This window comes from Carassius gibelio, chromosome A8, assembly GCF_023724105.1.
Source record: "Carassius gibelio isolate Cgi1373 ecotype wild population from Czech Republic chromosome A8, carGib1.2-hapl.c, whole genome shotgun sequence".
Classification (NCBI taxonomy): Eukaryota; Metazoa; Chordata; class Actinopteri; order Cypriniformes; family Cyprinidae; genus Carassius; species Carassius gibelio.
Genome location: NC_068378.1, coordinates 13173183 through 13197714, shown reverse-complemented (window position 1 = coordinate 13197714; position 24532 = coordinate 13173183). Strand labels below are relative to the sequence as shown.

Sequence of the window (24532 nt, the reverse complement as noted above, 5' to 3'; positions counted from 1 at the left end):
ATGTGCTCCATCTAGTGGCCATCAACATTAATGTACACACATACACAATGCATGTTTTCCAGGAATGAGTGAGGTAAAGATGTCCAGACATTTTGCCAAATCAGCATCTTTATTGTACAAACAAATGCATTTTTTAATCTATTGACATTTCTTTGTATCATAAAAAAGCAATATACAAGCCTTAAGAACGAAAATAAAAAGCATCACAGAATGATTATGAGAAAAATATATCATCTGAATAAATATAACTATATATTTCATGCTAATAAAATAAAATTCATACATGGTGAGTTATTTGTTACAGCATCGGTGTCAGCTAGCTTCATGTACTTCATAGTTGTATAAAACAGTAAAGTTCTGAGGTTCACAGTTGGGTTGTGAGGTTGTACATATAGTGGATGACAGAAAGTTGGACAAAGTGCTACTTATCTGAAAGGAGCTAAAGATCTGCTTTCCACAGTGGTGCATTCAGGAAGAGCAAGAAACAGAAACATGTAGGTGCATTTTACTACACCTATGAGGCAGACAGTTTTGGGAACCAATGACTGAGGAATCGTTTCCCCTCCTGAAGTAAAAGTGCAATCTTAAGTTTTGGACACACAAAGATCATTGCACATCCGAAATGGCATTTTCTGAATACTATTAAACCCTGAGTTCTACTTTTTTTCTTTTTCTTTTCTTTTTGCAATGTCCCGAATACATGAGAGAACAAGAGTCTGACAGAGTTTGGGTGAAAAGAAAATGAAATATTTGATGAACGTACTCGCCCTCAAGCCACCCGAGATGTAGATGAGTTTGTCTCTACATCAGAACAGATTTAGAGAACTTTAGCATTACATTACTTGCTCTCCAATGGATCCTCTGCAGTAAATGGGTGCCGTCAGAATGATAGTATAAAAACATTAATCCACAATCTAGTCCATCAATTAATGTCTTCAGAAGTGAAAAGCTGCATGTTTTTAACTTCAGATCGTTGCTTCCAACTAAAATACGAGTCCTCTAGGCATAGTATTGCATTTCCCAATGAAAAAGTCATCTTATCTGAATCAGGAGAGAAATAGGCACATATCAAAAACTACTTACTACTTACCGGCCAAAACTACTTACCGGCCAAAACAGTTATAAACAATATGTCAGTAGATTTTAATGTTAGAGGACAATAGAGGATGGACTTTTTTACTGGATAAGGAGTTATGAATTATAGACTGATTTTGGCCAGACACTACAATTTAAAATCAAAACCACATGATGGCTTTTTTTCATGCAAACACGCAGCTTTTTGCTTCACAAGATGTTAATTGATTAGAGCCAGTTGAAATTGTGTGAGTCGTGGATTACTTGTGCATTGTTGTTTTTATCAGCTGTCTGGACTCTTACTCTGACGGCACCCATTGACTACAGAGCAAGTTATGTAATGCTAAACTTCTTCAAATTTGTTCAGATGAAGAAACAAACTCATCTACATCTTGTATTGCCATAATACATATCTGCAATCTCGATGCATTAAGAAAGAAGATCTTTAGCATACAGCATAGCGGCCGGTTACATCTCTCAAAGATCCGTTTCTTATTTAATACAGATTAAAATAGATACAACTTTTCACCAGTGACACTGAGGCGGCAGGTAGATGAAGTACAAACAGAATGTAGACTGTGGTAACCACACACAAAAAAAGAAGCCGCTCTGTAGAAGCACATTTGCCCAACCTGTCCAAGTTTTCACGTAAACAGTGTATCTTAAAAATGAAAAAGAAAAAAAAAATTCCTCTACTTGTAATAACTGACCTCAGCTCCCTGACATCCTGAATGCATTCATTTTGAGACAGACACCAAAGAAAAGAGAACTGCTCATAAAAAGGTTATTGCTTTTGCATATTACACAGTGAAGACATGTTGGAAGTGGAGGACCAATGGAAGACTTCAAGATTTCCTTTTCTTCAATATCTCTAGGTTTAGCTCAGTGTTCATAAACTACCTGAAGTAAGTTTTCAACAGTTAAAAATGACGAGCTGCACAATCAAAAAGTAGTCCAACAGCCTTCCCTGTAAACACTTTTTGGATTATTGTACATGGCACAAACTGAACTGGTTTTAAGAGAACATGCGAGTGAATTTGGACCGTGAGTGTCCAGGTCAGTTGGAGAAGTATGATTCTATTAGAACACTTTATTAAATTATTTACAAGTATATGTTAACCCCATATCACCGATTTAACATCTTTATGCTTAAACATTATAAAAACCAAAACGAAACCTGACCAGTCGTAAAGCACCATTAAAAGGGAAACAAATCCCAGGAGATAAAATATTTGAGGCCTTATGAGTCCCATAAATTGGGAGCATTACATGGTCGATTAATCCCTTATGGAATACATTAATACATATAAAAAAATAAAAAAGGTAATTAAGTGCATGCCATGTGAAATATAACAAAAGAGATATAGCTATAAATTAATTTCACTTTCAAGTTTTAAGACAAAAATGAAAGGTAATCTGTAGTCTGTATTACAACGCGGAGGTCACCATGCAATTTTACTTGAACAATAAGTGGGCCGGCATGCATATCCCCCCCAGATGAAACAATATACATAATACAGCACTATGCTAACCTGAAAGCATCATCATTCTGATGAGATTATAGCCAAGAAAAATCAACCGACTACATTTTTTTAAAACGTATTTTTAAGAGGAAGCTTCTGTATTGTGAAGCTGTTTGATTGTCCCATTTTATTATTTCAGCATATTCACTATCTGTCGAAACTGCATAATGATTCTGATGTGAAATCTTTGTTGCTTCAATGCATATCGATCTCCAAACTAGGATGTTTTCCCACAGAAACAATAAGAATGATAAAAAAATAAAACAAATGCAACTGTACAGAGAGAACCCTTTGATTATGATTCAACAGGCATATTGCTTTTGCATATTACCATTATTTTTTTTTTACAAAAGACCAGGCTGATACAGTGATAAATAACAACATTTCCATCTTCTTTGAAGGAACCCCTCATCTCATTCCCATAATCTTGCATGGCGACAAAAAATAAAAATAAAAACCCTTGTGGACTAAGTGTTTACACACACTATACTTTTCAAAAGTTTGGGGTCAGTAAGACCATAATGTTTTTGAAAGTCTCTTGTGCACACAAAACAGTAATATTGTGAAACATTACTACAATTTAAAATAACTATTTTCTATTTTAAAATGTAATTTAGTCCTGTGATGACCATTCTGAATTCTGAACATTCTGAAGTGTCCCACAATCCTTCAGAAATTATTCTAATATGCTGCTTTAGAAACATTTCTTATTATTATTATCAAAGTTGAAAACAGTTGTGCTGCTGCTCAGAATTTTTATGGAAACCATTTTTTTTATTTTTTATTAAAGATTCTTTGGTAACATTTTACAATAAGGTTCCATTAGTTAATATATTATTAATTAACATGAATGAACAATGAGCAATACAGTATTTACTCATCTTTATTTCATGTTAATTCACAGTGTATTAACTAATGTTAACCAGCACAACTATTGATTTTAATAATGCATTAGTAATTGTTGAAATTAACATGAACAAAATTTAATAAATGATGTAGAATTATTATATATTTTTTTATTTTTAATTTGTTACCTAAAGTAGTTAACTAACGTTAACTAATGAACCTTATTGTAAAGTGTTACCGTTTAATTTCGATAAATAGAAAGTTAAAACATTTATTTGAAAAATGAATATTTTGTAACATTATAAATGTTTTCTTTAATAAAAAAAACCCATAATAAATGTTACTGACCCCAAACGGTAGTGAAGACTAAGTTTCACATCAAGGCACCAGTTCAATCGACTTCCACAACATAAAAATCTGTTTGTACCATCATTCTTAAAAGACCACAGAACAACGTCCTAAATCTGTTCATCAAATGTTAAAGCTTACAGCTTCATTCATTGTAAAACATTAGCTCAACTAAAAGAAAATCTACCTAACACCAATGTGTGAAATAAATGACAGCCAATGCTATAAAATCCCACCAGGTGTTAGAGCCAGCATGAGACAGAGAAGATCTACTGACACCTCTAAAACGGATTCATTTGTTCCAGGGCTTGGTTTTGGTCTCTCTTTAATCTGCTGTGCAACATACCACACAAACCCCTTACAATTTTTGGTTTGCTCTTTGGTTAGTGGCCAAAGTCACGTTCACATTATCTAAGATGAACAGGAACATTACACTAAAGGAACAGAGCAAATCTTAACATGTTCAGGGAACAAAGCAGGCTTACAATGTATCAAATGGCATTCAAGGCATCTCATGCCACAAAACGACACCAAACACACTGTCAGTAGTACAAGGTGTTCTGCATTCAGGGTTTCGGCTCGTGTTAACTGTTTTAACAGAGTTATCACATTGGCTCATTGTTTAAAACTGCCATGAACTGATTCAAAGGTTCATTCTCATTCATCTGCCAGTAACATAAAACACATGAATAGATTTTAATGGCACGAATATAGTTAAGCATTCTAAAATTAGCAATTTGAGCTAAATAAAATTGATTGACTTTAAAGAAAGAGAGAAAATGGGCAGAAGTCCTGAAGTACATACTGAAATCTGAAAAAAACTGACTGTGATATAAATGAAGGTTTAAAAAAAAAAAAAAAAAAAATGTTACGAGAAAACACCACTAAAGAGAGTAACAAACTGAAAATGAACACAGAACAGCACCGTAATGTGAACATAATAAAGTCACTTTGTATTTTAACTTGGCGTACTTAGAAACGAGTTTCGTCCAAGGCGTGACTCTGGTTGCGGTTCAGACTATTTCAAAGATCAACTACGCCTGGCTGATGGTTGTTAAGTTAACTTCGACAGGGTGTGATAAAGTAAATTTCCAAATGGCATGTTAGGCACAGTCGAAAGAACTTGAATCTTGTAAAAGTGAGGCATGTTTTTATCTGTCTGAGCACCAAGAGCCATAAATCAAATCAGGCAGGTGGATGCTCAAGTGTAGTGAGGACTATAAAATATAAGTCTAGTGTATTGCTCACAACAAAACGCCATTTTAATTGTTTTGCATCGTATGTAGCCACTTCTTATTCGTTAGAATGAATCAAATAAGACAGTGTGGTGATAAGAAATAAAATGTATCTACAATTGGCATGTGAGACAACAAGGAGCCTTATTCAATCACAGGTTAAGAAAAAAAAAATGAGGTATGACGTTTAGCACCAGTTACATAACAATGAAAATGGATGTTAAGAGCGATTGTGGAGATAATAGGCATCCAGGGCTCTCTTTTCACAATACTAAATATATAAAAGTGCCCAGAACAGTTGTACTGAGACTGCAGGTTTATCTTATTAATGATCTATGGTTGTTTGAAACCCTACACTACACCTCCATACTATATAACATTAACATAAGCATACCGGCGGTAAGTGAATCTTCTTCAATTAAACATTTCTGTACTGAAACACTATTCGTTTTGGCTTTCGAGCAAGCTAAACACAAGAAGAGCTTCTTGAAATTCCAACCACTGATCGAGTGTGTACATTAATTATATTTCACAAAGAACTTGTTTGTGACGTTCTTTCCGAGGCGGTATGGCCCTAAGGCAATTTTTATAACTTGCATGACTCCCGCACCACTTTTAGAAGCACATCTACAAATATATTAATATAACTTTAATTTTAAAGGCACACATTCCTTAACTGAATAATATTGTTTACTGTGCTGCTACTCTAGCACTAATCAGTGATTATACTGTTGATATTGTACCTGAAACCAAATGGTTAATGTTACAGAAAGACTAGAATGAGAAACGGTGATTCTATGAAAAATATGGCAAAAAAAACAAAAAAAACAGTTAGTTCCTGGATCCAGAAAAAATTATCCACAGGTACACCTTGTACTAACAATATTCTCTTATATCTCAGAAGAACTGAACAAGATTAATGTAAAATGCATACAATCACTAAGGAACATTTGACTGAAGTATCAAGCCTTTGTAGAGTGGAGATGTTTTGTTCAGGGGTTTCATCGCAGCATTCATTCAAACCCTATGAAGGCAAAACAAATGGGAGTTTACTGAGAGAAGCTTCTTCCCCTCCGTTCAGGTTCTTTGCTATGAGGTAAAACCTGGCTGGAGTTGACGACAAGCTACAAATACTGTCCATTATGATTATGCTGAGGTTGTAAAATGAGGTATTAAATGGATGTGTCACAAAGAGCCTTGCAATGGCAGATAAACCATTCCTCGAGTGAGTGACCTATTACAGGCCAAATGTGCAAAAACAGGTCAGGTAAAAGCGTGATATTGACGAGCATCTAATCTGAGCTTTCACATTATTCATTATTGCAACATGCCTATATTACTCTGTAAATATGTTGAAAAACATGGAAATATATAGATATAGATATATAAAAAAATGTGATGAAACTCTTAAGAGGCCTTGATTACAGTGACCTCCACCCCGATTATTTAATTCACCGATTATAGGACTCCTTCCCTTTGAAAAACTCCTTAAAAACTTTCTCTCGACCTTTGTCCTGTGTAGAACTTCCACAAAAGTAGAAAATGCTCAAGGCAGGCTATTTCTTGTCATTCTTTAAAAACAGCTGGGCTTAAATCATGAAAAGAGTGACCCTTCATGTTTCCTTATTAGAGGAGGAGGACAAACAACTTAAGTGTATTTTTTTTTCTCTCTCAATATCAACGCAGGAGTTTGGATGCAGGGGTTTCTTCTGGACTACACTTGCCACTCTCTTCGCTGGGGGTTTTTGTTGACAAATCATCGGGGTAAGCGGCTCCGCATGCTGCTTCTCCCTTGGCGGTATCCTCTTGCTCCCCTCTCTGGTCATCTGGTGCCTCTCCAAGCAAGTCAGTGTGATTGTTAACTTCTGTGCCAGAGGTCATGTGCTTCTTACGCAAATGCTGGTTGAGTGTGCCTTGGAAGGGAAAGCATTTGCCGCAGATCTGGCAGTGGAAGGGTTTGTTGTCCGTGTGGCCGCGGATGTGGTACTCCAGCTGGTCTTTGCGGGTGTACTTCTTGCCGCAGAACTTGCAGACAAAGGGTGTGATGCCCATGTGCAGACGCATGTGACGGTCCAGGCTGCCCTTTTGGTTGAAGGACCTGCTGCAGTACATACAGATGAGGCGCTCATTGTAGGGGTACCACTGTTCACGGAAACTGTGCTTCCTTGTGTCGTTCTCCAAGGTAGCCGTCGTCGCAGGTGAATCTCCTTCGTCTGCACCAGTCTGCTTGAGCGGAGTTAGCAGATCGGCTGGAAGAGGCACGAGACGTTTCCCACGGCCACGACCACCCCGGACACTGCTGAGCAAAGAACGAGAAGGGCTTGAGGAACTCAGGCTGACGAAACAGGAGGAAGGTAATGCTGAGTACGTGTATCCAGCAGAGGAAAGCAGAGGCCCGTACGATCCCACGCTGACAGCCAACACCTGTTCACCATCCACCAGCTCTGTGTGGTAGCCGTCATCACCTGCCGACGAGCTATCGGAGTGGCTTGGCCGATCCACTTTCTCCAGCTTGATATGGACATCAGTCACCCGTCCATCCTTGCCGATGAGGTCTACTTGTTCGGACTCAACCTCCATTGACACCTCCTGCTCAGATATGCTGTCGCTGCTCCCTCTGTCTGACTGACCCTCCTCTGCCATTCCCTTACTTGAGCTCCGCCCTTCCACGCAATGATTCTGATGAGAATAGTAAGGTGGCGAAATCTGGGTGGGGTTTACGAAGATTCCTCCATCTTTCAAACCATTGCGTCCAGCCCTTGAGGTGGTACAATCGTTTTCTGGATCGGTCCCACCAGGCAAAGGGATGCTGATCTTAGTGTGAATACCTTCAAGGATCTGTGTGCATTTGTCAATCACAGCCTGCATTTGAAGGAAGCTGGCAGCCGTGAGGAAGCTGATGACGTCACGCAGGCGCAATGACATGTGGCCAGTGTAGCAGAAGGCGAGCAGCTGCTCAAACACCTCAGGGCTCTTGATTACAGAGATGGAGAGGCCACTCATCGTGCCTAGTGCCGAATGATCTCGGAAGTATGGCGAACTGGCGGCCAAGACAGCCTTGTGGGCTCGGAATGGCTGGCCCTGAATGTGCACAATGATGTCACACAGCTTGCCCTGGAGACGGAGCTCATTGAGCTGGTTCAGGACGGTGTTGCTGAACTCAGGTACATCAAACTCTATGAGGCTACCGCAGTCCTCCATGACTCACTGATGTCTCTCCTGGTTTGCAGAGAACCTGGAAAAACAAACAAACAGAAAAAACTTAAGGAAACACATTATAAGTAGATTATATGTAAGCACAGTTGGAAATTGCCAATTTTTTCCCAGATTTGTTTAAATTTATAGAATTTCACAGATTCTACACTCTCAGAGAGGAAAATCTGGATGAAGCTTTAATCACGATACAATTATGATATTGTGAGGTGTTGCACTGTGACATATGTAGTGCATCGTGTGGGCCAATGATTTGAAACTTTCAATTTAAATTGAGCACAGTATTGTAGGAATCTACACTTTAATTCCTGTTTACAAACAAAAGATGACTTGGTAAATAGGCGACAGCATGCTTCCAGTCTAACCACACTTCCCCAGTTGTTTTTCACATGAGAGTAAACACGCTGATGTACTACATAAGTACTACAGCGCAATATTTGACCGAAAGGGTTTAAAATGTCAGTTACTTTTGTCAGTTACAGCTCGTTAGAGCTAGCATTCTGTCTGCTTCAAGACAGACACATAGATGAAATAGTGCGGTAAGATCACATTTGTTTGAATCAATGAATTCTACGATTTTAATTATTTATCAGTTATGTGTGTGAATTACCTGCTGCTGTGCATCTTTCTCTACAAACATTGAAGTTGTAAGTTTACTTCAAAAATAATGATTTTTATGTAAAAGCTATTTAATTAATAAAAGTCGCAGGGCAGAGATGACAACAGGTTTCTTTGCTCCTGAATGTTTCTGTGTGTATGCAGCACGATCTCCGACCTCTCTCCCAGCCTCTGTCTTTCTCTCCCTCTCCGTGTGTGTGTCAATTAAAAGCAGACAATTAAAATAAAAGGTGATTAAACTGACTTGGAACTACCCGTGCATTAGATAGTTTTAATGCATACCCCTCAAGCAATCAAAATCAAGTATTTAGACCAACCATGGTAAAAGCAAATTTAAAATGTATATGTTAGAATTTTTTTTTTATTTTACTCACTGAAGACATGTGTTATGTTGTGCATTTTAAAAACTCAAACCTCTCTACCTCTTTAAATGACAAGCACAGCCTTTAGCCATGAGGGGTCTTTAAACACATCTGGAAAAAAAATCCTCTCAGGCAAAGGTGTCATCCAGAGCAAAATCATCACAGAACCATTTAGATTTTCACAGGTGTGTTGTTCAGGAAAATCATTAGAAGTTGATGCATGGCCAAAAATGATCAAGAGCATAAATTAATACTGCAGCCAAGTAACTTGCCAGTTATATGTTGAACAGCACAGCCCATTATAAAAGCTGCATGTAAAAGCAGATGGGAAAAAGCTAAATTCACAAGAACTTTCATTATGGCTGGTCCGAATACCATTTATTGAGTTTATTTATTATTCGGAGGGAGGTGTGCAATATGGACACACAACACATTCAGAATTAATCAACTTTTTTGGAGAAACTGGTAGCCAGGCAACAGAGTGGCAACGTATATTATATTATATTATATTATATATATATATATATATATATATATATATATATATATATATATATATATATATATATATTTAACACTATCAACTATTCGTCCACCGATAAATTGAGATTAGGGTATTTTATTAATTTTTGACAAAATATTATCTCGTGGCCTACGGTAATAATATCATAAAATTATGATAACTGATTATGAGTAAGGTAACAGAATCTACAGTTTAAGGCAGTAACTTGTAAGCACACAGCACAAGACACTGGTATATGAAATCAACCAAGGCTTTATTGAACTACTTGAAAACACACAAACATTCATTCAAACAGTGACAGAGAAAAGTATTGTTAAGTATTGTTCAGTTTAAATAGTGTCTGTGCATTTATTTGTAATCAAGTCAATGATATCGCTGTAGATTAAGTGACCCAAACTAAGCAAGCCAGAGGTGACGGCGGCAAGGAACCGAAATTCCATCGGTCACAGAATGGAGAAAAAAACCTTGGGAGAAACCAGGCTCAGTTGGGGTGCCAGTTCTCCTCTGACCAGACGAAACCAGTAGTTCAATTCCAGGCTGCAGCAAAGTCAGATTGTGCAGAAGATTTAATAAGATTTGCACCAGTTCAGCCAGAATTAGGAGATATTGTGTACTTTCATTTGGATGCTTCCGAATGCTTTGGATGCATTCCCTTCTTTAACAAAGTTGCTGGAGAGGTATTCTCTGGCGCTGATTGGCTAGCTGTCGGTCGATGACGTGTTCTGAGGGACAGCACTCGATGGTGGTGGGTTGGATTTGCCGGGTAGCGCTTCGTTTGTGAGATTTCCTGGATTGCGGGCAGTGGTGGACAGTAACGGAGTAGCTTTACTTCGTTACTGTACTTAAGTACATTTTTCAAGTATCTGTACTCTGGAGTAGTTTTATTTTGAGTAACTTTTACTTTTACTTCACTACATTCCAAAGCATAAAATCGTACTTTTTACTTCACTACATTTCATAAAATATATCGTTACTCCCTATAATATATCACGTGCTCCGACACGCAGAAGCGGTGTCTGATTCATCATGAACGAACTGAGTCTTTTAAAAATAAACTTTTAAATCGGATCTAGAATCGCACCAAACGATTCGTTTACGAATTAGAATGATCCGATTGCAGCTGTTCTGGAGTCGACCGCTCACTGATTCAAATGAACCGTTTAGTGCGAGTCCCCAGAAGTAAGAACCGGGAGATCTTGTGAGTGCGCGTGCGTCTGATGCATAGACAGTAAAGGAAATTGACACAGCGACCCCATTGGAACTCAATTGAGACAAGTGAAGCCCATTTTTAGCGTTTTTTAGCATTTCCATTTCTGACGCGCAGACTCAAACGAAGCTTGACGACGTCAGCAACCTGTCTGACAGATGTAAATCTTCTAAGTGGCTGTGCGTGCAAACTGCCATCGTTAATCTTGCAGAGACGGCGAGCTTGAGCAGGGAGTTCTTTGGCGTGAGTGAGCAGGAGTAAGTATTCTGATTAATTGTTTTGTATAGTATTTTAAAATGTATCGTCAGTACGCCATATTAAGTTAATTGCCTGCGGGCTTCTCCTCCTGTCTGTACGGTAATGTGACAGAGAGACGAGTGGTTATGACGCAATCGTTAGCCTATTTTTTACAGAAAACTGTTTATTCGGGGCCATACTGTAACATAGAAGGTAATGGAGCCCTTTATACATTGTCGTGTATCTTTAGAAATAAATAATGGACAAACGGAGTCTTTAAACGCCTCAGATGTAAAGTTATTCGCAGTCAAAGTGACGCCAAAATGAATGGGAGTCAATGGGAATGCTAACGCAAGTGAAGTTCTGCTAAAAGATGGCAGCCCCCACCCGACTTCAACTTCCGGTCGAGTTCCTTGCCCCCTGGTCTGATGTTGCTAAAAGTAAGTTATTAATGTCGAAATTTAGGATTAATTATTGTAACTGAAAATCATATTTAGGTCAAAATTGTCAGTTGGTTGGGAACTAAATCCGCTGTAAAGAGTGATCTATTTAAGCCCACTGAAATGCTCGAGTGCAGACTATGCAGACAAATCAATCAGCGTCTCTGTGTTTTAGGTTAAAAAATAATAATAAAAATATATAACTATTAAACTAACACCGATTAAATAAAATAACTTGTGCATGTTAAAATTCCCCGCTGCCGTAATATTAACAGTTTCATTAAAATGCTACCATGTTCTATGTGACGTCTGTTTTTATATTGTTTATCAACAGTAACGTTATATTGTTTGGATTAACTAGACGAGTAGACAGACATGAATGTTTATTCATAACCGTACTGAAAATAAGTAAATATTGTTAGCTGATGTTAACTGTCTAGCTAACAAGCTGTCTGGTGCTAACTTGAGGTAAATAATGTCCAAATATTTTTGTTCAATCACCTATATATATATAACATCTAGGGACAAAAGAAAGGATGTGATGTTCAGAACATGGTAACTACAGTAATTATCAAAGAGGGGAAGAGATGCACCCCGTTTGGCCATGGGTGTTTTTACACCACAGACAAGATTTGAGAAGGAAAAAATCATTATGAAAATATAATTATATTTTCCTTAAAATGTTCTTCCTAAATTCAGTTCTTATTATCATGTCATATATAACTGTGATGTACTGTAAAACAAAACTTTAAAATAATTTGTTCTTACTGGTGATGATCAGATGGTCATCTCTGTTTTCTCTCAGGTAGATCACAGTCAGTATAAGCTTCACAGTGAACATTACTCTCGTCAACGTAGTCCATATACACAACAAAAATATATCTTGACTCCATATAGTGGTTATTTTGGAAAAAAATCCCAGGTATTTTGAGCAGTAAGATTATTAAAAAATATGTTCTAATATAAAATTACATTAAGTAGCCTATATAAAATTGCAAACATCTATCTTTCAGTACTTTTTTACTTAAGTACATAAAAAATTGAGTACTTTTGTACTTTCACTTGAGTAAAATTGAAAAAGGAGTACTTTCACTTTTACTGGAGTAATATTTTACTATACGTATCTGTACTTTTACTCAAGTACTTGATTTGTGTACTTCGTCCACCACTGATTGCGGGTTGCTATGCAACAGAGTTTCCTCTGGAACGACTCTGTGAGGGTTTTCTTTGACGTTCAACGAAGGATCTTACGGAAAAGTTCACGAGTTTCGAGTGAGCTCTTGGTGGTTTGAAGAGTACATGCTGAACGATGGAAAGGTCAGCACAAAACATAGCCAAGAACCAAGTCACTGCAAAAAGCAGGGCAAAAAGCAAGGCAAAAAGCTTCTTGTCATTGGGTTATAAATGTGTCCATATGACCCACCCTTCTTAGTGCAACAGCCAATCAGATAGTGTCTTGGGCTGGACCTACATCCCGTTCTCCGGTTCTTGCATGTAATTAGCGTAGTGTCCATGTGATCGCATGTGTCCAAACTCCTAAGAGTTTAGTTTAAACGCTTTAATAAGCAAACTTAATCGTTTAAATATGGTCCATCCTACACACATACTTTATATCAAAATTCTAAAAATCATTTACCCATCAAGTAGGTACCAAAATACATACTTCCCATAGTTGAGGTGGAAGTAAATAAGGTTTAGCCGTGATAAGTGTTTAACACACAAAATTACTTATATTTAAAGCATGCATAATACAGAGAATACACATGTATTAGGCAACTTCTGGTGATTAGTTCCTATAACTGATGTAGAAAATCCTACGAATAGGTTATAATGAAAGTTAAACACACAGAAAGAATTTCACAGGTTATATAAAACATACGCTGAATATACATTGCTAGAGAATGTATATTCAGTTGATCTGGTGGACCCGAAGGGGTAAGTGTCTTGGCAACACTCCAGCAAAATGCAATCACAGGCTTCACCCCCAGGCTCATGTCCCGAGAAGAGTTGAGTAAGATTTTAACAGCTCTCGATCATGAAAAACAATAAAATCATGAAACTACTTCCTCATATGGGTTGCATAAGTAACAGACCACCTGGCATATTTATACGGATTGGTGAAAAGATTGTCTGTTAAAGGTTAGCAATTTCTCAATGAGATAATGCGGAGGAGTCAACAGTGATATAAGAGATTTGGCAACAGCATGTAAAAGGACATTTTTTGGCATCAACAGAGCTGTTCCAGTTGAAGTGATCGAGTTGCCTTTGTTCACTGTATAACACATCTTCAAGTCTAACCATTAGTTACTTATTGTATCTCTCAACTCATGGATCAGCATGTTTGTTTGTTCGTTCAAAAACTGCAATTTTACATGCATTTGCATTCCACACCCGGCCAAAACTGATGATTAAATTAAATAAACAACATCTCATCCTAATGAATCTTTCTTAGGTTAATCTAAGTAAAATCTGTATAATAGTTCCTTTAAGTTCCCAATCGGATCAAGTCAACCAATAAACCATAGGGAGGAAACTTATTTTACCGGTTCACTGGGCAAGCCGTTAAGAGTGAAAACTGCCATATCAGCATTGGCAAATGAACACCGCAGAAGGCCTACTTCAAGATAAGCAGCTTTTAGTCTATTCTGCAAAATAAAACCTAGTCCAGTACTGCCAAAAATGCTTAACATGCACAGTCTGCCAGGAGGCACCCGATAGGCCATGAGAGGGAGGAAAAGTAGTAAGGAGTGCTTGCAAGTGGGAATTGTTTGCAAGATACCATGAGAACACGGAGTATGACAGCAATGTGGTTTATCTCAGCAACATTTTAACAAAAACAAAAAAAAATATATAGCAGGTATCTTCATAAACATTGTGTCAATTAGGGCAATTTTTGAGCTTCGAAGCTTTGATAGCAACACCAGATATTCAAAGCTTCGGAGGGAGGGGCTAAACATATTTTTCTCTGTAATAAAAGGCAGGAATCGCTGCGTTTCTCTCTGTCTGTTTGCATTTATACTGCCTTATTGTAAGTGAACTACAGCTCTGTGTAGTGTATGCCGCACCATCCAAAAGCAGGTGATGGTGATTTACTACTTATCACGGGACTGGCTTTACTGACGAGATGCGCATTACAATCGAATGCGATTAATTGCACATCCCTATCAACAACACGGCAGTAGCTAGCTAGTTTGAACGGCTACTGAAAAATGGGTCAGAAGCTCTGGGTAACATCTCTGGTCCCAGGCATGAGGCTATACTAAAGGATTCTTCAGTTAAAACACTAACATATTACTCCTGACCGTGACAGGAGAAAATCATAAAAAAGGCCAATGTGCATTAGGAACATAGTCCAGGCCTGTTTCGTACCTCCTCCCATCACCATCTATGAGTCCAGTCATTTTGATGGCAAGAAAGGAAAAGCTACATCAAACGGAAACTGCTTCACAAATTGGAAAGGATAATTAAGAATTGCTATAAAGGAACTGGCAAGGGAAATCAGCCAGGCTTTGCATATCTAACAGGCATAATCAGAGCTGATAAAAATACCACCAATTCATTCTGTTTTGCTTCGGGTACGCAGGTCAAAGGCATCCTTTTTTTCTTTTCCAAGTAAATCCCCATTGAAGCTGGCCAAGAGACAAGGCCCACTTCAGGGACAAACTGCTCTTCAACATTCCCAAAATATTCAAGCATTATACTTGCAGAAGATGTCATTAGATTCAGAAACCGCTAACAAAAGCCATAGCAGTGAAGGTCATATCTTGTGTAAGGTACAAATCTGGTATAAATCTGCCATAACAGGAGGACTTTACAACCAAAACCCTTTAACAGCTAATACTGAGAAGCAGCAGCCATGGCCACAAAAATGAAAAGTTTATCGAGTGCAAAGCAATGATGCCTACTCATGCAAACGGCTTAATTGGTTTGGCTCCATCTATTCAGACAAATCAGGTTGGGATACATTCCGAGTGATTAGGAGAGACGGTTTATGCCTCCAGAAATGCCACAAATGCACCTAGTAGTGTGTGAAAACACCTTTAAAAAGACAAGGGAAAAAAAGACAAGGAAGTGTGGGAATCCACAGTGAAGACACTTTGAACTTCCTGATGAGCAAGTATTTTTCAGGTGCACAATTACACATCTGCCAGATGTTTCTATATAGTCAAAGCTTATAAAAATAAATCAATCACATTTTCTATGTATTTATAGAGATTTATTTGTGTAACTTAAAATGTCAATTTAGTTTTGCTTTTACAAAGAAACATGCAGCGATAGCCTAATAAAACTACACCTTTTCATTGAGTGTGTAATGTTTTCAATCTCTTTTTCTATTAATAAAAAAAAGGTGAGAAGGTCAAAATCGTGAAATCAAAATCAAGGAATCAGTAGACGATCAATCCGAGCACCCAAACTGCTGTGACAGATTTAACCTACTAACCTGCATTTGTCATTTATGGGGAGCACTGTTATCCAAAACAGATATGTGTTAAAAGCCATTTTCTAGACATAGCACTGTTTGTGGACAGTTATGATATGAGGAAGTTAAAAAGGGCAGAATGTTAAACACAGTCACTCTTTTATTTTCATTTTGGGTGAACTAAAACTAGGCTACCTGTGACAAAGTCATTCCCTTAAACACGTGAAACTGCAGAAGTTATCAAATTAATACAATAGTTGTGGCTTTTCACGATCAAGTTAACGTTACTAAACTAACGTTGATTAAAAGCAGTTTCACTTTAACTTCAAATAAAGCATTAACGTTACCAGCTCGTCAAATAAATCCGTAAAAGCTCAACGGACACCGTTTCAAAACCTAGTGGGCTGCCTACCGAGATGGCATGTTAAGGCATAACAAGCATCAAAAGAATCGATCATGTACAAAAAAAAATATCTCTAGGTAACGTTTGACAGCTCACTAGTTTAAGAAACATCCAATGACTTACACTTTCGATATTTAAATACCTTAACGGAATAAGTTAATGTAAGGAAACGTTACCTTTGCCTCACGTCTCCGGTTGTAATCAAAAGTTTTACTTGTCTAAAAACAAACAGGAGGGTAGGAAGTGGCCCACTTGCTTGTGATTGAAGGGAATGTGGAGGTTGGCAGCTAACACTGGCTGCATCTGAGGAGATAACGAACACGTAAACTATGTTGAAGAGCTAAAAAGCAGTGTAAATAAGTCAGACCATTAGAGTTTCGTTCGGATAGATAATCTGCCCAGCGCTGCATGCTAACTCCTCGTCCTTACATTAGCGCCCGCATAGTTTCTGCCAGGCTTGCTCGTACCAAAGCTGTCACGGAATGCTAACAAGTTAGCCGGTTAGCGGTGTGTAACGTATTTAGAAGCGTCCGGTATAACCGCATCAAAGATGACGTCTGAACACACATAATGCGCGGTTCAAAATATTACGCCTCACCTCCTCCGATTAAACGTCTCCCATTCCTCTGCACCGCGGCTCGCTTTAACTCCAGCCTGGCCTGCTTCTTCCCCAGTTGTGCTCCTCACCCGATCTCTCTAGCTCTCAGCGCAACCGGAAAGTGGACGCGTGCTGTCTCCAGGGGACGCGCTCTGTCTCTCGAGTTTCTTGACGTAATGTGAAGGAAATCGCCGAGTAGATGCTATAGAGATCAGCGGTAGGGCTCGCCCCCTTCCCTTCGACTTTGTGGTACAAGGTTCAGGAAGTGTATGTTTAAGTATGTTAGCTTTGTTGCAATTATTTCAGTGAAGGGTATCCAGAAATTCCCATGAATACCTACTAAACTAGATTTTGAGGTTGGTTTATAAATCATTAAAGGACCATAAAGTCTACTTACTAATACAGAATTCTTGTTAAAATGACATGATAAGTATAATAAATAACTACAAATAATAATTATAATAGTTACTATTATTATTATTATTATTATTATTATTATTATTATAAATGTATATACTTTTTAATAAACATAATAATCAAAAATTGTAAAGTAACAATCGTTTTAAATATAATTTATATAATATTATATAATATATTAATATAATTGATAATAATAACAATTATTATTATTTATTATAATATAAATATTGTTTATTGTTTATTTTATAGACATAATTATTACGAACATAAAAGAAAAACAATAATAATAATAATAATAATAATAACAATAAAAATAAAAATAATAATAATAATAATGATGATCATAATAATAATAGGCTACAACAATAAGCATGAGCAAACAATTTGAAAATGCATTTATTTATTTATTTATATGTTTGTTTTAATGTTTAATGTATTGTATTATCGTTTTTTTTTTTTTTTTTTTTTACTTTTTAAGAGAAAAATGTAAAACAATATTAATTCAATTCTGTATTTTAAACAAATATAGCACGTGGGAGAATAATTGGCCAGCATAGTTAACCTACCATTTGAATAATAATAATAAAAAAGTCTCAACTCAATATAAAGTGTTACCATTCGAAATGAAGTGATAACCGTGGTCATAAGGTCATAACCCACGCGCATCCTTCAGCTGGACAGTTTCGAGCTGTTTTACTAAATCCAACAGCAGAGGGCGCCATAGGCTAAATAAACAAGTATCCTAAATGAGAAGCCCTCTGATCACATGGTCCAATAAACAACAACCGTGATTACAAAACTATTCTATATGGGCATAAATTAGGTTATATAATCATCCTTATTATTTGGTTTAGAATAATGACAGAAATAACATATTACATAGGCTAGTGTTTATTATATTTTTAAATAAGCAGTTCTGCAGCATCCAAATTAATGTCACACGACAAGACGTTGTTTCATCTTGATGCAATGTTTGAAGAACCTATAGGTAGTAATCTTCTCTAGTTCTCCATACAGAAGCCTGCAAACCAATAGGCATACAGTCTATGAAGAATGTGATGTATTTTTTTTCAGTCATAGAACAAACTCAGAAACTCTTAGCTAAGAGCTAAGTGTGCGCGCTTTGAGTGTGCGTCCCTGACACGCGCGACTGCTGAATAGTTTAAAGCCAGGGGTGAAGCAGACGAGGGGGTCCGGAGCACCCATACATTTCATAATCATGTCATGCTTCAAAACCTTTGATTCATTTACATCATTCATTTACATAGTCTCAAGGGCTACATTTAGAGGGATATATCTGGAAATGAACCAATGTATGCAAAGAGGTCTGTTTGAAATCCCACAGATGTGTTTATTTGCTTGAAGTAAATATTTAAACTACAAATACAGGATGCCTTTGAGCACATTTGGTGCATTCTACAATCATATAAAATGTACAGATTGGATATTGGACTTCATTACTTTATTTACAGTTTGTATATATCTGTTAAAATATTTACAGATGCCATTTCAGTCACATGATCATACTCCAACCAATCATATGCCTTATTCGGTCTTTTCTGTTGCTTTAAAATATTGTAGGTTTTGCACTAAATATACAGGCCAATGTAAACAATTTTGGGCCTCAGGTGTCTAAAAAATTACTGGTGGTAATTTCAACAAAAATATAATATCGTTCATATAACTGAAAAGATTCGGTAATTAAAGTCACTAAAACAGCACCATTGTTCCTCTCACTGCAGCATAATGAGGTATTAGGTTTTTATGCCTTGCACTTTTTTCCACTTCAGCCCGAGAAAGAATGTTATCCACAATCAGCTTTTTTCATCATCTTATTTGAGGGACAGCTTGGCCTCAGGAATGAATATCTGACCTAATCTGAGCGCAGGTGGGTGACCGGTGTAAGGAGCAAAATCGCTTTGTCATCGCACGTGCTCTTGAGTGCGGCCCGTGTTAAACAAGTCCCCCTTCTATTCTCTGACAGTAAGATAATTTGCCAGTTTTTTTTTCCTTTCATGCTCTCTCTCTCTCTCTCTCTCTCTCTCTCTCTCTCTCTCTCTCTATTTCTACTCCATTAAAGAGCCACACACACAAATACAAAAAATTCATAGCCACAGGTATGGGGTGATTAGAAATGGTTTTGTTGACCACAGGGGTTAGGGTGATATTGATAACAATTTCAAACAGTCTCGCTCATCAAAGGCTTTCCTGTTGAAGTTGTAATCTTCCTTGAAATAGGGCTTTGTTTGCCGCTGTGCCACTCACTTGACCGAGAATTCCTCGGCTGTAAGCTAATGGGGATGATTTTGAGCGGGGTCAGCGTTGGGGATCTGAGCTGGGGAGCCGATCGGGGTGGCCCTGGAGCTCAGAGGTGCCTTGTGGTGATTTGTAGTCCAGGTGACTTTGCAAATTCCCCTCCTGCTTAAGACAGGCCTAGCTGGATGATCATTTTCTAGTCTTTCTAGTCTGCACATCAGGGATCAGAAACAGCAAATTAACTAAGCGATTAAAATGCCTAGTCAACATTATTTGACTCCAAAAACACAATTGTTAAAAGGTTTGGAAGCTTTGAATGAAAGTAATACTTTTATTCAGCAAGGATATATTATATTAATCAAAAGAAAATATATTTTTCATGTTACAAAAGATGGTAACACTTTATAATAACTGCATGCTATTAATCATTAGTTAAGCATTAGGAAACAGTTAATTAATCATTTATAAAGCATTAATAAACATTTATAAGCAGTTTATAAATACAGATATAAATGCTTTATACCTGATTTAAAGGCATATCTATAATGTGTTTAATAATTGTTTTTTCATACTTTATTAATGATCAATTTATCATTTCTAAATTAAGTAAAGCATTATTTACACACCAGTTATTAAGGAGTTGTCAGTTGTTCATAAGATCACTTAGAAATTGTAAGTAAATGATTAATAAATTATTTAAATGTGCATTCATACATCTTTTTATTCAGACATATAGTAATAGTTACTTATAGTGTTAATAAATGGTTTATTAACATGTATTTCTACTGTAATTCAGGGTTAATTCAGGTAGTTATAAAACATATGTAGTTGTTAGTTAACTATTTTTGTGAGCTCATCTAAAGTGAGGACTATTTATGCCTTGTAAAGCTTTTACAAATGAGATTTAAAGGCTGTTAATATTTCTATGTTCTGTATCACTGTGTTGTGTTTGTTTCCGTTTTTTGTTTAGAAGATAACTGAGCCTTTAAATATCCTTTATAAATGCTTTACAAGGCATAACTAGTCCTCACTTTAGATGAGCTCACATAAATAGTTAACTGACCACTACTAAATGCTTTATAACTACCTGAATTTACTACATTTCTTGTGATCTTGTGAATCACTGGCAACTCCTAAATAACTGGTTTGTAAATAATGCTATACTTCATTGAGAAATGATAAATTGATCATGAATAAAATATGAAAATACAATTATTAAACACATTATAGATATCCTTTTAAATCAAGAATAAAGCATTTATATCTGTATTTATAAACTGCTTATTACTGTATATTAATGCTTTATAAATTATTAATTATCTGTTTACTAATGATTAATTAATGATTAATAGTGTGCAGTTATTATAAAGTGTTACCAAGTATTATTTTAAATATTTCATTGTTTTTCCTTTCACAGTATTTTTGATCAAATGAAAGTAGCCATGGTAAACATAAGAGACCTTTGAATGGTATAGCCTACATCTGTATTTATTTTCATTGATGAAACTACTGATTGTATTAGTCAATAAATCAACCAAGAGATAGATGTTGGTCGTTATGAATGTGATTTAAACAGTACATCAAAAATCTATACTTGTGCTATCTATATGCACCTTCAACAAATTATTTTATCCGTAACAGTGCCAAAGATAGATCAAAAAGTCCAGTGTTGATTGACGGTCTGCCGTTGATATCAAGAGAAGACAAAGATCAGAGTTCCTCAGGTTTACAGGTGCACTGCATTCTTGGCCAGCCAGCGCTGTGTTACAGGTGAATGTCACTGAGCTTTAGATTCCCTCAAAAGGCAAGCTTGACCCTCAGATAAAGATATTATACAGACATTTTCTAATACAAATAAGACGTGGTTTGTTAGATTTTTGTAATACACTGTTCAATGCTGGAGAGTGACTTGAAATAGTAAAGCTATTTTTCCTATAGGCTACTAACTTACATGAATTGGCCATTGTTTTTCGTATGTGCTCCAGGAGTCCAGAAATACCTTGGCTGTCAGCGCCTGGACAGAACAATAGCCTCCCAGTCCTGTAAAACGCAGGATCACTGATGGAGAACATACTTTCCAATAGCAGGTGTTTGAGTCTGTCAGTACCTGCTCCTCACCACGACTGCCGGAGAAAGGCTCGGGTTGTCCAGGTGTGCATGTGCATGTGTGTGTGTGTGTGCAGGACTTATTCCTCTAAGGTTACTATTTGGCAAAGCTGGGGATTGAAGCATACTATATTTCGATCAGATTGTTGAGTATGTTCATATCGCCCATGTTTTGTCAGTGTAATGCACATCATCTGACACATTTAAAAGTGTTTTCAAATCCTGTCGTGCTGAGGGTTGCGGAATGCATTTTTGTTATTTAAAAAAGCAACAACAACAAAAAAAATCTGTTTCTCAAATCATTTTCTCTAAGAGTGTTTTTGTGCTAAAATTAACATTGTTTATTTAGCTGGAAAACTCAATTTTCTTCATTTTGAACCTCCTCCCTGGACACATTTCGGTGTGTTCATACGTATTTTATAAAGACTGCGAGAAGCACACACACACGCACAAAGTTTCAATCTGATATAATCATCAGGAAGTACGATGTAAGAGTTTGTGGTGTAATCCTGAAACATTAATTTAATATCACACTACTTCTTCAAAGCAAATGATATTCTCAGGCAGTTATACATGTGTAATGATCGGCCTGCTCAAACTCCCATCTGTAGTTCATTGTCTTTTCTCTTGATAATTTTACACTTAATCACCACTTCTGCACCCAAATATAGCGAGCTCTAATGACACATGATAATCATGCAATATATGCCTGAAGCATATTGATGTGAGGTTTCCCACATAGAAACAGTGGGATGATTGCATTTAAGAAATAAAGTGCTCTCATTTGGCACCCAGTGGGTGATCAGAGTTATTCGGCTTTTGCATTTAATAACATTTGCAAAAGGCGATGATGGCAGATAAACATAACCATTAGATTTTGTCACAGTTTGTATTTAGTTGTCTTTACAAAGTGTTCTTTTTCCTATTGAATACATTCATATATATAAACTTAGAATGCATACATATATATATATATATATATATATATATATATATATATATATATATATATATATATATATATATATATATATATATATATATAATATGTGTGTGTGTAAAATAATTTTTTCAGATATATTTTAAATACACCTGAAAATGTATAAAATAATTCAGTAGTATAGATTTGTAAAATATATAGTATACATAAGTATATTACAGTTTTTGTTCCTCAGAAATTTTCATTCTAAAATATTTATGTTCAAAATATTAGATAATATTTATATATTTTAGTGATGTTACTATACACACATGCACATGCATATATATATATATATATATATATATATATATATATATATATATATATATATATATAAAATTAAAAATATATATTTTACATTTTATTTTTGTTTTGTGTATGTTTAACACTATATACTGTTTTAATGTAGCAAGTGGTCAAATGAAACATATATTATCGTTCCCTATCATGATTTTTAAAATAACAATATTATTTACATTGACATAATGGAGTAAAAGTCAGAGCTCTGTTTTGTGTGTGTGTGTGTGCTGTATACAATGTAACAAAAAGGTGAAAAGAAAAGAACAATCGTGAGATTTTATATCCTCTCCACAGAGATGCATTATCACATTGCAGTTGCCTAAGAAATTAAGCCAAATTGTGGATATAATGGCTGAGGCTTGAGAGAACACAACGTGGGGGCCTGAACGGGGGGAGAGCGGATGAGTGATTCCTGGCACAAGTGGAGAGAAAAGAAAGAAAGAAAGAGACAGAAAGAGTAAGAGCGAGAGAAGTATACTGACTAGTGCTTAGCTCAAATGAAAGCTCCTGCTTTGCGGACCAGAGATCAAAACTGAAGGGGCCGGTCTGGGTCTTCACCTGGGCCCTTTGTCATTGATAAGTCTGTCATCCCTGCTGATATTGGAGCAGTAATGGCAACCGATGATTAGCCCACTCCTGAGCCATTAACCACATTTCTTATCCCTCTGCTCATGCTCCGCAGGGGAAAGACAGACAAAGAGATCCTTTATAGCCTTCAGCCTTAAACTCCAAGGCTGTGTCCACCTGACCTGAAAGGCACAACTGTTACGTCCATTCGCCGGATCGCAAAAGAAGTAGTCCAGGACGAGAAACATGTCAAAGGTCACGGTGTAGTGCTCAGTCAAATGAGGGGGTTCTGAGTGACCTGTTCACTGAAAGAAAATGACACAAAATTGTCTGTTTGTCAACCTTTTATTGGTAGATTTTCACTAGAAAAAGAGCCTCTGCTCGACCCCAGACAGCTAAAGGGACTGAGCTGGTCAGAATTTGACTGACAAACAGATCTCCTCATTATTTCTGTCTCTACCAGAACCGCCAATATTTAATATTGATCTCTTTTTAATGATCCTTAAGTGGTTGAAATTACATCCCCTGAAAAACATTGAAGGTTTGATGGAGGTATGGAAAAATCGTCAACACATGGTAGTTCACCTATAGCCTTCGAGATGTTTTCTTCAACTTTCGTGGACCCTAAACCCCTTTACTGAAAATAGTTCACCGTGGCCTGGGTTAATCCTGTAAAAATATTTCTCCAAACGCAAGTACCCCGGTATGTGTCTCAGACACTGTCTGCTCCCAGGATTTAAACTTCCTGTTTGTAAAGGACGCAGCAGGAAGTGCCTTGACTTTTCACACACCTCTTCAGGGTGCTGACCGCTCAGCTTTAAATCACTTCCACTAGTCATGTCACGCTTGTGTGC

General features: G+C 36.7%; 1 protein-coding gene across 3 annotated transcripts; it reads right to left on the bottom strand.

The window, feature by feature from the left end:
- Positions 1–90: 90 nt before the first annotated feature.
- On the bottom strand, positions 91–17234 carry LOC128018490 (zinc finger and BTB domain-containing protein 34). Of its 3 annotated transcripts, none has more exons than XR_008184894.1 (3): positions 17048–17223; positions 3300–8261; positions 91–3264 (listed from the first exon to the last, which is right to left on the bottom strand). XR_008184894.1 is itself a non-coding variant. In XM_052604031.1 (3 exons), the coding sequence occupies exon 3, from the start codon at positions 8225–8227 to the stop codon at positions 6704–6706; it is 1524 nt and encodes a 507-aa protein (XP_052459991.1). In that variant the 5' UTR covers positions 8228–8261; positions 16626–16752; positions 17048–17234; the 3' UTR covers positions 91–6703. The 3 variants fall into 3 exon arrangements, 2 of the variants coding, with proteins under 2 accessions (XP_052459991.1, XP_052459990.1); XM_052604031.1 differs by adding an exon at positions 16626–16752 and having other exon boundaries at positions 91–8261; positions 17048–17234; XM_052604030.1 differs by having other exon boundaries at positions 91–8261.
- Positions 17235–24532: the final 7298 nt, after the last annotated feature.

Excerpts from the sequence above, each read along its gene's own strand:
- LOC128018490 (XM_052604031.1), bottom strand. The coding sequence starts at position 8,227 with ATGGAGGACTGCGGTAGCCTCATAGAGTTTGATGTACCTGAGTTCAGC.